The following is a 15,000-nucleotide window of genomic DNA, read 5'->3' on the forward strand; positions in this document are numbered from 1 at the left end:
AAAAAAAAAAAAAGAAAATCTTTACACTCATAGGAGAAAAAACAGAAAAAAATGGAGACAGATTCCTAGATATGTATGAATTATCAAAGCTGAGCCAAGAGGATATACAAATTCTAATTTGCATATCCTCTAATGATAACAGCCAATATCAGTTAATGAGATTGAAAATATGATGAAAATCTTACAAAGAAAGAAAAACCCAGGTCCAGATGGATTCACTGATGAATTCTATAAGAAACTTAGAGAAGAGTCAATGCCAATACTACTCAAACTCTTTAATGAAATTGAAAAGGAAGAAATACTGCCTCATTCCTTGAGGTAAGTATTAATCCTGATAGCAGAAGCAGAGAAAGACCCAACCAAAAAAGGAGAAACACCAGTCAAGCTCCCTAATGAACATAGATGCAAAACTACTCAACAAGATACTAGCAAACAAAGTGCAGCAAATCTTCAAGAAGATCATACACCATGAACAAGTGGGATTCATCCCAGAAATGTAGGGATGGTTCAACATACACAAATCAATAAATGTGATACACCATATCAACAAAGGCAAAGACAAAATGATAATGATCAACTCAATAGATGCAAGAAAAGCTTTTGGCAAAGTCCAACACCCATTGATGATAAAGAATAACCCTACAGAAACTCGGAATAGATGGTCTTCCCTCAATCTGATAAAAGCCATCTATGAGAAACCAACAGCCAACATCATACTAAATGGACAAAAACTTAAAGCTTTCACTCTAAAATCAGGAATAAGACAGAAATATCCACTATCACCACTCCTATTCAATATAGCTCTGGAAACATTAGCAATAGCAATGAGACAAGAGAGAGAAATAAAAGGAATAAGGATAGGAAAGGAAGAAGTTAAATTATCATTATTCACAGATGACAAGATACTCTACATAGAAGACCCCAAAAACACCACCAAAAGACTTCTATGTTTAATATCCAAATTCAGTAGCTTAGTGGAATACAAACTCAACACTGAAAAATCAATAGCATTCCAGTACGCAAACAACAAACTCGCTGAAAGAGAAATTAGAGAAACCACATCCTCTACAATAGCATCCAAAAAAATATATACTTAGGAATCAATCTAACAAAGGTAGTAAAAGATCTATGCATTGAAAATTACAGTACTCTGAGAAAAGAACCCTGCAAAAAGCAGTGGTAGCTACTCTATGCACGTAAAATATGAGCTTCAAGTCAAGAATAATCAAATGAGATAAAGAAAGTCACTACATATGCATTATGGAGAAACTACAGAAGAAGAGATAACAATGATAAATCTGTGTGCACCAAATACAGGCACACCCAACTATATAAAATAAATATTAATGGACATGAAAAATTGAATAAGCACTAACACAATTGTAATGGGACACTGTAATACCTCACTGTCACAAATAGATATATCAACCAGATGCATCCAGATGTATCAAACAGAAGAACTGAACCAAGCTCTTCTTGACTTAAGGGTTTGTGTTGAGATGTCTGCCTTGATTCTGCTGAGCTCTCCATTATAGACAATCTGTTTATTTCTTCTAACAGCTTTTAATATTCAGTTTTTGTTCCATATTTCTGGAATTTCAATTATTATATGCCTTGGCATAGATTTATTTTGACAATGGATAATTGGAGTTCTGTATGCCTCACTTAACTGTATGTCTGATTCTTTTTGCATGCTTGGGGTTTTTTTGCTATTATTTATGCAAATAGTCTTTTGATTTTTTTAAAGAGAAAACAATAAAAATACAAAATTTTAAAACAAGATTGTAAGAGAGTAATAGTGGCTAATATATTGCATATTGTTATCTTCAAAGTAGCTGCTCAGATTATAAGAAACAGGCATGAAAAATTGATCAAACAGTATAAGAACAAACCTTTCTTTCCAAGGAACTAATGGAAATTAATAGTATAACTATTTTAAATTTTATGTACTTATTTACTTATTTATTTATCTATTTTACCTTTTCCCTTCCTCCTTTTTCCTTTCCCTCTTCCCAGTTTCACTTTCACTTTGAACAGTTTCTTCTCACTTCTCAATATCTATTGTACATTTTGGATCTTATTTATTCTTTCAGCTTCTTACACTAGGGAGACATTATGATGTTTATACATGCCAGTTTGATTTATTACACTTTTAAGTATGGTCTCAAATTGCATGCATTTACCTATAAAACGCATTGGTGAAAAACAAACAAACAACAACAGTAACAAAAATACCAGACCAGATCATAAGTGGAACAATTAGAAGATGCATAAGCAACTCCAAACAAACTCAGCCACCTTACCTTTGACAAAGGAACCAAACATGTTCACTGAAAGAAAAGTAGCCTGTTTAATAAATGGTGCTGAAAAAACTGGCTTTCTACATTCCACATACTAAACTAGCCCCATGTCTTTCACCATGCACAAAACTAAAATCTAAATGAATCAAAGATCTCAATATTAAAACAGAAATATAAGTCTTCTGGAAGGGAAAATAGGTAAAAATCTTGAAGACATAGGTGTAGGCAGAGACTTCATGTACAAAATCCAGTTCACAGGGGAAATACTACAAGTAATCAAAACTGATATCTTATCTTATTAAAAAGCCCTAGAAGAACAAAAGGAATCAACAAGAGGGTGAAAAGAGAAATCACAGAGTGGAAAAAATGTTAGCCTGTTGCTCCTCAAGCAAAGGACAAACATCTAAAACATAAATTACTGAAAAAAATGATCTCCTAAATTCAAAGCTCCAATCCAAAAATAGGCATCTGAGATGAATGCACACTTCTCAGATGAAGTAAAAATGGCAAATAAATATGTGAAAAAATGTTCAACATCACTGATTATGTGAAAGATGCAAAGAAAAACAACACTAAGATTCCATCTCACTCCAGAAAAAAAAATGGTTATCATCAAAAACTCAGCCAATAAAAAATGGTGGCAGGGATGTGGAGGAAAAGGAACCCTTCTCCACTGTTGCTGTGAGTTTAGACTGATGCAACCACTGTGGAAATCAGTGTAGAGATTTCAGAAAAACTGAGGACTAAACATTCCACTTGACGCAGCTATTCCTCTTCTTTGTATTTTCCTAAAAGAATTAAAAGTATCATACCACAGCAATATATGTACACCCATGTTTGTAGCAGCACAATTTGTAATAGCTGAATCTTGAACAACCGAAATGCCCATCAAGCAATCAATAGACAATGTGTTTTTCAATGTAATGGAGTACTACTCTTCCATAAAGAAGGAAAAGTTTGAGACATTTATTCCTAAATGGATGGACCTTCAGTTCATACTCTTAAGTAAAATAAATCAGAGACACATGTGAAAATATTGCATTGCCTCACTGGTGTGAGAAGCTGAAAGTGTAAATAGGAACCAAATCATACAGGAGATATGGTGAAATGGAAAGATGCTGTTCAAAAGGAGGGGAACAGGGAATGGAAGGAAGGGAAAAATGAGAAATGAAGAATAAAATGGAAACAAAGCTTTACAAATAATGACAGGAAGAGGTGTTGAAGGGAGGTAGGAGAATGGAGAAAAAGACAAATCAATGTATATTATGTACAGGTACAAATTCCATATGATGAATTTAATCAGTGTGTATACCTAAATTGTACCAGTATATTTAATTAAACTACAAAAAAAGAATAGTGTGGGCTGAGGATCTAGCTCAGCAGCACAAGTGCCTGCCTGGCAAGTGCAAGGTCCTGAGCTCATTTCCTGGCACACACAAGAAAAAGAATACTGCAACTGTTGATCTTTATTTCAATCTGAAAAGAGCCATTTATGACAAAACAACAGACAACATTATACTTTCTTCAAAACTGAATGGTTTACCTCCAAAGTCAAGAACAAGACAAGGATGTCCACAGTCACCCCTCTTATTCAATATAGTTCAGGAAACATTAGCCAGAACAATTAGACAACAAGAAGAAATAAAAAGAATAAGGATAATAAAGGAAGAAGTTAAATTTTGTACATTATAGATGACATGACACTCTACATAGAAGCCCTCAAATTTTCACCAAAATACTTCTATAATGAACCAAATTCAGTAGTGTAGCCGGATACAATGTCAAGACTCAAAATCAATAGAATTCCTGGACATAAATATCAAACTCCCTGAGGAAGAAATTAGGGAAATCACACTTTCACAATAGCATTCTAGAAGATGAAAAACTTAGGAATCAGTCTAATGAAGGAAGTAAAGGAACTTTACATTAAAAGCTACAGTACTCTGAGGTTTAAGAAGATATGAGAAAATGTTAAAATATGTCTTGTCCTTGGATAGGAAAAATGAATATAGTGAAAATGGCCATATTCCCCAAATTGTTATTCGAATTTAATGCAATCCCAAGCAAAATGTCAATGGGATACCTCACACAGAGAAACAAATCATAAAATTCATTTGAAACCAGAAGAGAACTAGAATAGCAAAAGCAATTGTGGGCAACAAAGGCAAGCCAGGAGGCATCACAGTCCCCTACTTGAAATTATACTACAAAGCTACAGTGATAGAAACAGCGTGATACTGCCAAAAAAAAAAAAAAAAAAAAAAAAAACGGACCCAAGGATCAATAGAGCAGACTAGAAGGCAGAAAAACAACTCCACACACATTAAGTCACCTTATCTCTCACAAAGGCGCAAAACACCTTCACTGGAAGAAAGATAGCCTCTTTAATAAACGGTGCTGGAAAAACTGACTTTCTACATTCCAAAGAATAAAACTTTATAAGAATCTCTCACTGTGCACTAAACTAAAATCAAAGTACATCTTCAGCATTTCAGTTTGACTCTTCCTTTTATTAGTCATGTTAGCTCTCCAAAACTTCCACTTTCTGATGTGTTCTTCAATTTCCATTTTAAAATAAGATAAATATTGTTGTAGAGGACTTTCACGTTCTTTGTTAATTCCTAAGTAGTTATCAATTTGTGAAGATATTGTTTTCCTAATATCTTTCTCAACAGGTTCCTTATTAGTGCATGTGAACACCATTGATTTATCTGTATTTCTTTTGTATGCTGCTATTGTGCTGAATTTGTACATTAGTTCTAAAAGTCTCAGTGGAATTTTTGTGTATTCTATATAAAGAGATGTACATTCTTTGAATAAGGGCAATTCAACTTCTTTTCCTTATGTATCCCCTTTATTTATCTCCTGTGTAATTGCTCTGTTGAAAGTTTGGAGTATTATTTGAATAGAAATGGAAATAGTGAACATCTTTTGCTTGTTCTTGATTTTAGAGGAAAACAATTTAGTATGATGCAGACAGAATGCTTGTCATAAATCTTTTTTTTATCAGCTACAGGTACAGTTTTTCAGTTCTTATTTTCTTTCGGGTTATCAGCCCACAGCTCTTTCCTAATCTCAGGCTTTGGGAGCCATTAATCTAATTTCTGTCTCTGCAGTGTGCCTCTTTCATGTATTTAATATACATGAGTTGTACACTATATGATGATTTGTGATTAGGTTCTTAACTTTTCATATTTTCAAAGCTTATTCATTTAATAGCATGTAGGAATATATCTTTCCTTTTAATGGTTACATAATGTTTTATTATGTACATATATCTCGTGTTTTAAATGTATCTACCTGATAGACAATTGGGTTATTTCTACTTTGAGGCTACAATGGATAATGCTGTTAAAAATGTCAGAATGTGATTTTTTGGTTGACCGTAAGCTTTTCATCCTTTTAAGTATTTGTTTGGAAGTACAACTGAGTGTGTTAAACTCTGTGTTAAAATTTGGAAGATGTTTTCCAAAATAACTTAAATATTTTACATTCTCATAAGCAGTATGTAAATGCTCTCATTTCGCTATAACTTGACCAATACTTTTTATTTTCTCTCTTTTCAGTATAGCCATCATGGTGGGTTTTAACTAATAGGTCATTTTGATTATGATTTTCACTATGACTAATGAAGTTAAGCATATTTTAATTTTTATGTTGGTCATTCATCTGCATCATTTATGTTTTATTATTGAGCTGTAAGTATTTTTCATATACTCTGGATACAAGTTCCATTTTAGATACATAACTTGAAAATCATTTCTCTCATTTTGTGGGTTACCTCTTTGGGTTACTGGTATGTTTTGCAACATCTCATACAGTTTTTAAAGTTTCCATTTATACCAAGTGTCAAATGTGGCATGAAAAGTATTGAAAATGCCTTACCCGAACTATTTCACAGTCAACATTTAGTTCAGTTGCAACAGCTTCAATCTTTTCTCTGCAAACTGAGCCCAGGCTGGTCATGCCATTGTCCCAGTATTTCTTCAGAGTAGCTAAGTCTTGGTCACTAAACTGAGTGCGATCCTGTAGCTGAAAAAATATTTTTTTTAAAGTTAGAATAATCAGTGGAAGCTATGTTCTAGACAGGATCATCAAACTGAGATGTATGAACTACTTTCAGTAAGTAGTAGAGAAAAGTACACTTCAAAATTCTTACTCTGAGTTCCCTCATTCTGAAAATGAGCATTTTCATTGGTTTTACTTGTATATCATAATACAGTGTGTTAGGATGAAATGAGTATTTTGTATAACTGACAGAAATTTACAAATGTTAATTTTAAATGAATTTAATTACAAAAATAACACATCGTTGTAAAAAAGATAAATAAGAAGAGATTTTACATCACCTGCAGCATGGAAAAATACTTAACATTTTAATTGAATATTTTTCAACTTTTTCTGTAATATACCTTTTCATGTTAAGAAACAACACACACCTAAAAATCAAAGACAGGATGATATCAGTGTGCTGAATTTTGATAATCTAGATTTGCTACTTAAACCTATAAAGTAGTCTCCTAATTATGTTGCAATTAATTTAAAATGTAAACAACGAAAAGAGGACAATAATATAGTCATTAAAATCATATTTATGGCTTCAGAAAACTTTATAGTAAACCTTAACTTTTGATTTTTGCTTATTTAATACAATAAACTATGGATTTTGTATATTATTTTTGTTTAATGGTTGCTAGAGGCCTTTCTAGGAAGTAAATTAAAACTTCCATTCTGTTGTCAAAGCTTTAGGGAAAGAAAGGTCCAAAGATTCACTCAACAGTATACAAAGTGTCCACTGGAGAGCTAGAAAGCAAAATAGCTCTGATTTTTTCTAGAAGCTCCATCCCAGTGATGTCTTCAGTTATCTCAAGGGTTGGTAGAAAAACACAAACATAGGGTTTAATTATAGTGTATATCCTCCAAACCCTGTGTGAATGTATATATGTGCTTGTAATGAGAGAAAGGATATTGATATAGGGAGGAGATAGAAAGAAGGATATAAGGGGGAGTCAGAGAGAAAGAGAGAGTGAGGGAGACACTGAGAGAGGGAGTGAAGAGACAGGGAGCAAAGAGGGAGAAAGGGAGGGAGAGAGAGTGATTTAAGTATAGGTTAAGGAGTAATGTTGCAAATTATAGCATGGTATCCAAGGTTCTGTTGCTATCTTCTGCATAAGATCTTCAGATGACATGGTCTGTTTCCATACAGAATGGCAACATTTCTAAAGCTTCTTAGATAAAAACTGCTTTTAATACTTGATTTTCAACTGAAATTAAAAATAGAACTCCTGAATAGGATTCTATGTAACAAAAGAAAATAGTATATGCAACACATAAAATGTGACATTTCAAAAGAGTCTCTTTAGCTAAAACAGATGTAATACCAAGTAGCGGGAAAATTTTTGTTTGTTTTAAACTACAGTCCTTTGAGAAGCAATTTTAACAGCTAAGGGAATAAGCAATATATCATTTCTCAGTTTACTACCAAGAGAGTTGTATGTGTGTTTCCATGTGCGTACTATTAAATTTGATTACAAGCTAAATCTGTTCCTTCTACCTATAAAACCCTGAGTAACATTTATTAGTAGTACTAATGCTAAATTACATGTTCCCAACAAATGAATCAAACATGTCATCCAAGTTTTTTTTTAAATCAAGAGGAATAGCCCTCAAGATATTTACAAAATAAAAATTACATTAGTTGTTTATCTTTCACTGATTGTAAAATAGTTGTGGAGCTAAAATTCTCAAAATGGGAGCAAAATAAGAGGTATAAGATTTTAAGAAGATTCAAATAATTCATCATAACTGCAAAAATATTCCATAATGTTCCATTGTGCCAAATTATCTAAAACAATTTAAACTGCATTACTGTCAGAATGGAAGGAATAATGAGCAGAACACTGAACAGCCTCAGTCACCTGACTTGTATTTCACTTAGAGGACATAGCAAGCTGATTTATCCCTTAAATTTAGCTAAATAAAACCTACTTTGACTTGCTAGAAATATGCTAGGGTATTAGCATTAAGAATGCTGAAGGTGACTTATTATGATAAGGTGTGCCACACTTCTATGGGGAGGGGCAATTATATTTAAATCTTTTAAGAGCAAAATTTAACTAAGAAAACAAACAAGGTAAAAAAAAAACTAGATTAAAGTAAAATTTAACTGTGAATATCCACTTGGAGAAGGAAAAAATGGACACTTAGAGGAGAAGGTGAATTCTTCCTTAAGGAAGCCTGAAGTAGATGTCTTGAAGTTGGCTGTGTCTTTCTATTGTACTTGAAAGCCATCTTCACTTTATAAGGGTTCCTGAAACCCAATCCTCTGGCTCAGATAAAGCATACAGGCAATTATTTTACTGATTTTGTGAAAGCATTAAGTAACACGGGCAACCTAGATGAAAAACTACAACTCAAGTAATCAGGTAATTTTGTTGATTTCACTTGGCTTCATTGCAATAAAATTCACTGAAATATGACACTTTTATCTGTCTCCAGGTCCCTTTTAGGAATTTGTGTCTTTGATTTTAATTTAAAAATAGTGCTAGTTGGTCAACCTCTAATATAGTGGTATAAAGTTTCCTGTTTTATGCATATATCCTAGTTAAATATGGAAGCAAGATATAGATATAGATGATACAGCTATGTATTCCTTTTAAAATAATAATTAAAATTTTCTAACTCCAATAATACCCTTAGCTTCTTTGCTCAGCTTTCCATGTGCATTCACTACCCTGTCCTATCCAGATTGTTGATTTGGATACTAGTCAAAGCTGTTAAGATGTAAAACTTGCTTTACAAAAGTTTGCGTATCATTCTATTAGATTCTGACTTCCTTAATCAGCAGAGACCATGCCCTTTTAATATATGCCATGACCTCATATGTGCTAGATAAGCACTCTAATACTAAGCGCAACCCTTGCTATTAAATAGAGGTAAATAATCAAAAAATGTGAAATGAACTATAGTCATTCTCTCTTCTATACTCATAAATTCACAGTCCTGAAACCAAAGACAAGCACATTTAATAGTTTCCTCAGTAACATTACAGGATAAAATGCATATATACTTGAAAAAAACCAGACAAATGACATGACACTATAAAATTTTATACTTAATTGTGTGCCTTGGAGATCTTTTTATTTGTGTGTGTGTACACAAACCTTATGAGACAGAACTTCTTAAGAAAATTTTAAATATACAATATGAGAAAATTTTCTTAAGAAAATTTTTAATATACAATACAAAATTTTAAATATACAACAAATGTTACTAATTATAAGCAAAAGTGTAGAAAATCTCTAAAATTTATTCATCTTGTATAATTGAAATTTATACGCATTCAGCATTAGTTCCCCACTTCCTTCTCACTCTTGCCCTTGGCAACCATCTTTCGGCTCTCTGCTTCTTTGCATTTGACTATTTTAAAAGATAACTCATGGAAGTCAAATCATGCAATATTTTTTATTCTGCAACTGTCTTCCTTCATTTAGCATAATGTCTTTCAAATTTACCCATGATATCGCAAGTGGCAGGATTTTTCTTTTTAAAGTGTGAGGAAAGGACTGTGATTACTGATGGTCGGCTTATGATCCCCAGCCGTACTGAGTGCACGTAATGCGGGGTGTGGGAGGCTTGCCCGAGGATTGTTACCATTAGCTGAGAGGCAGAAATGGAAAGGGATAATGAATTTCTCCTGTTGGTCTGAGTTACATGCTGGGTTTGAATACAAGGCGATTGAGATTAGTGATCAGGGCTGCAATCCCAGAAGCTGTAAGCTCCCTGATCCCAGACTTTTGCCTCTCCTGTTTTTCTTATCTCTTTTACCTTGTCAGCCACGGACACCTCGTTCTAGGGACCTGTCACCACAGTTAATACCAACATTAAAGAGATTATGACTACATGTATAGTTGAATATTACACATATACTATATTTTCTATATTTATTCATCTTCTGATGGACATTTAGTTCTCTTCTGTATCCTTGTAATTATGAAGAATTTTGCAATGAACATGTGAGGGAGGGCAGATAGCACTTCAAACCCTGCTTGTTAATAATCTTTTGTCTGTATACCAAGAAGTAAAATTTCTGGATCATAGAATATCTTTATTTTTAGTGTTTTTGTGTGTGTGTATATTTCAGGGTTTTTTAAGCTATTACAGATCTTTCAAATGGACACAATAAAAGGTTATCTACTGATCAATATTTAGGTAGTTTTCAAGTAACTGGTACTATAAAAACAATGTGAAACAGAAATCCTGCAAATACACATTGTTTTATATTTACAGTTACATGTAATGTGAAATTCCTAACTGTGGTTTGGTTATTTCCTCGTCTTTGCATTGGAGAGGAAGAAGTTCCTTATTTAGTCATGAGGATGGCCAAAAATAAGTCCCAACACTATAGAGATCAGATCAGTAATAGTGTATTAGTCACATATACATATAGCCCTAAATGTTATATGACATGCATGGCCACATGAGGTTACACTTGGGAACAAAGTGTACAAATTGGAGCTTTGGGAGGTATAACTTTGTAATAAAAGAGTGATATCACATTTAACTCCCAGAGAAAAATGTGACTGGATTTTTAAATCATTCTGTTGGCCAGCAGGGATCTGAGACCTGCTACTCAGGGATAAGCAAGCACCGTGCCTGTGCCCATGATAAAGAAGATTGTTTGAATACCTTAGTTTAACTGCAGGAGAACATGCAGAATGTCATCTGAGTGTCTTCTCTTTCCCCAAACGTCAAGACTCATATTATACATACAAGGCCTCAATTTTAGGTTTTATACAACAAAGTGGGATTGACGAGCCAAAATATATGTACATTCGAATTTTTAAAATGCAGCCCTGGGAACTAAACATAGAGCTTTGTGTATGCATGGCAGGTGTTCTACCAGAGGAATAAAACACCAGCCCCTATACTTTATTTTATAAATACTGCTGACCGTTTTTATCTGTGGGTTCTGCAGCCACAAATTAGACAAGCCACAGTTTTAAAAATTTTTTTTTAATTTCAAAAAGCTTCAAAAAAGAAAACTTCAATGTGCCCAAGCTAATCACTCTCCTAAAGGCATATAAATAAAGTGATGTTCAGCCATGCCGTGCTGTAGCTTCTGGCTACATCACAGATCTTCAGTTTCTCTTCAGCAGTTATTTGATCATTGTCTGCCTTGCATCTTGTACATATACCATGGATTGGGCATATAATGGCTGTGTTTGTCCTGAATATATACAAACTTTTCATTAGTCACCCCAAAATGTAATATAGTACCTATTTCTGCAGTATTTACATTGTATATTGTAATTACAAGTAAACTGGAGATACTTTAAATTGTACAGAAGAAAATGCAAAGACTATACCATTTCCTATGAGGACTTACTTGAGCATTCATGGATTTTGTTATCAGTAGGGTGTCCTGGAAACAATGACCAAGGGACACATATACAGTTAAATGCCTTGGAATAAGAGCAGAAATGCATAACTCTTGTTTTTTCTATCTTTAGCAATGCTAAACTTTACTTGATTTTGTAACTTTTGAAAATTTAGTGAAAATTATTTCTTATTTATTTGATTTGTATTAAGTATTATTGAGAATTTTATATACATATTGCCTATATGTATTTTTTGTGAAATGCTTATTAATATAATCATGGCTGAAAATGGCTAGAAAGGCATCTAGCATTTACCTGCCCCTACACAAAGGAGAAGCAAAGCAACAGGTGTTATTTTATGTTTCAAGATGAACGCTGAAACTCCAGAACATAAAAATGGAAACCATGTGAACTTCAAAGACTTGGGACAGTAGCACAGCAAGAACAACAAAATGTGCTACCACCTGAATCCTCAGCTTCACAGCTGGGTGAGGGGGAGTCATTCCTCTACTTGCATAAAGGTAAACAAGGGTCCAAGAAAATAATGTCAGCACAGATACTGAGCATTAAAACTGTTTGAAAGATTTGTGGCTCTTGCAACTTATAAAAAATATAGATAAGAGGTCTATAATCTGCATAGTAGACTAGTTTTGGAAAAGTAATTCAGTTCATCACCCAGTGAATCCCTAAGGTGCATCAGTTAGTAGGCATCTTGAAAAAAATCTATTGTCTAAATTCAAACTTCTCGAGGATTCAAAAACCCCTGCACATTCTCATATCTATGATCCCAAAGATATTGTACTGCACTCAGTTGTGGGTTGTTGCTCACCCAGTTCTGAGTTGGTTTGGTGGAATAATTGTGACATAAACATGCTCAGAATGCTGAAACATAGCTAAATGGATATTATGATGCAGGGTGGAGTGGAAAGCAATATCTATGACAACTGAAGGATAAAACATCCCACCTTCTGGGACTAACTTTGTGGCTAGTTATGTGTGGTTTCATGTAGGTGAAAGAACTCATAACAGTTGTCCACACAGTTCCCACCACCCTTTTCTCAACAGCTCATTGGACGTCTGTGACTATTTTATAGAACAGACACTACTAGTCCTAAAGAAGTGGTAGGATCTGGTACATTAATAGTGGGGGCCTTCAATACTACAATCTTACTAGCGGATAGATCATCCAGAACAAAAACAAGAAAAAACAAAACAACCCTCCCCCACAAAAAATAACCTCAAACAAATATCAGAGTTAAACTACATTATGGATCATCAGCCATGAAACTCTCCAGAACAGACCATATATCAGGCCACAAAATAAGTATTAACACATTTTTAAAAAATGACTCACAGCTTATTTTCCTTGAGGATAAAATGCAGTAAAACTAGAAATCAAGAGCAAGAAAACTTTAGAAGTTATAAAAGTCCATAAAGACTCAACAACACATACTTAGACAAACAGTGCTTCACTGGAGAAGTAAGAATATCAAAAATTCCTGAAAACAAATGAAAATGGGAACATAATATACCAATATTGTAGAATACAATAAAAAAAACTAAGTGGGAAATTTATACCAATTAATGCCTACATCCAAAAAATATAAAATAAATAACCTAGGGATGGATCTCAAGGCTTAAGAAAAACAAAGTCCAAAATTAGCATAAAAAAGGAAACAATAATGTGAGTAAAACGGAAATCTACAACATACTCAAATTTCTGGAAATATATGAATTCCCAAAGTTGATCAAAGATGATGTGAAAAAGCTTAACAGACAAATAACATATTATTTGACCAAATCAGTAATAAAAACTCTCTCAGGGAAAAGGAGACCAGACTGCTAAATTTTACCAAACTTTTAAAAGGAATTAACATTATTGCCTCTCAAATGTTATCATATATGTAAAAGTGAAGGAACATTTCCAACACCATTATGTGAGACCAGCATTATCCTGTTTCCCAAACTAGACAAAGACACAACAAAGAAAGAACAATAAAAAAGAAGACTATAGATCAACATCCCTGATAAACATAGATGCAAATCCTCTCAACAAAATGCTAATAAATTGAATTCAGCACCACATCAAAAATATCAGTTAGTATAGTCAGGTTGGTTTTATCCCAGGATGCAAGAAAGCTTTGAAATAGACAAATCGATAAAAATGCACCAAATCAAATCTCTTCATGAGAATGAAGAAAAAATCATGTGATCAATTCAGTGCACACAAAAATAGCATTTGATAAATCCAAATCCCTTTAGTGATAAAATCCATGAACAAATTAGGTATAGTATGAGCATGTTTCAACATAAAAGAGATGATATATGATCAATTTACAGCCAATGTCATACTTAATGGAGAAAACTGAAAGTATTTCTTGTAAGAGCAGAAGTGACACAAGATTGTCCACTCTCATCAGTCTTATTCAGAATTTTTAGCCAGAGTAATTTTTAGCCAGAGTAATTAGGAATCAGAAAAAAAATGAAAGGCATGCTAATACGAAGGGGGAGTCACATTATCCCTCTTCACAAATTATATGATTCTGCACAGAGAAAATCCTAAAAACTCCATCAAAAGACTATCATAACTGATGCCAAGCACGGTGGTACATGCCTGTTATTCTAGAACTCTGGAGGCTGAGGCAGGAGGATTGCTGTGAATTCAAGTACAGACCAAGCTGCATAAGAGTTCAAGGCCAGCCTGCACTACATAGTGAGACCTTACTTCAAACAAAAACCAAACGAAACAAGACTGCTAGAACAGATATATTCAGCAAAGTAGCAGTATATTTAATACACAAAACATCAGCTTTTCTATACACTGATAGTAAATCTGCTGTGATAGAAATCATGAAAGTTATCCTATCCACAATAGCCACAAAATGTCTAGAAATAAGCTTAATTAAATAAATGAAAGACCTCTACATTAAAAATCACAAAACACTTAAAAGTTGAATTGAAAACACCATTAAAATATGAAAATAAAACTTCCTTTGTTAGGCAACCTTTTATCTCTGTAATCAAAAACCTGAAAAAGCAACTTAGAAGAGTAAAGGTATTTTTGTCTCATGGTTTCAATTTACTCACATCTGGTTCCACAGTTGTGGATCTCAGGTGAGGAAGAACAGCATAACCAAAGAGCATGGTGGTAGAAAGCTGCTCATCTCATGGCTGCCAGGAAAGAGGGTGAGAGATTCAGAGAGGAAGGGACTGGGGACTAGATATAGCCCCTGAGATTGTGTTCCCAGTATCCACTCCCTTCAATTTAGGCCCTACCTCTTGTTTCCATCATTTTACAATAATAGCATCTAAGTGTGATT

At 33.6% G+C, this 15,000-nt stretch overlaps 1 protein-coding gene across 1 annotated transcript in view; it reads right to left on the minus strand.

Annotated features, from left to right (window-relative positions):
• The window catches only part of Hdx (highly divergent homeobox), a 174,755-nt gene that overhangs the window by 56,557 nt on the left and 103,198 nt on the right, over window positions 1-15,000 (minus strand). The window contains exon 5 of the mRNA XM_005410080.2: window positions 6,186-6,332. Coding sequence (XP_005410137.1) covers window positions 6,186-6,332 — 147 coding nt within the window. The remainder of the gene's footprint in view (window positions 1-6,185; window positions 6,333-15,000) is intronic.

The sequence above is a fragment of the Chinchilla lanigera genome, unplaced genomic scaffold (genome assembly GCF_000276665.1).
Source record: "Chinchilla lanigera isolate Chin_1 unplaced genomic scaffold, ChiLan1.0 scaffold00128, whole genome shotgun sequence".
Classification (NCBI taxonomy): domain Eukaryota; kingdom Metazoa; phylum Chordata; class Mammalia; order Rodentia; family Chinchillidae; genus Chinchilla; species Chinchilla lanigera.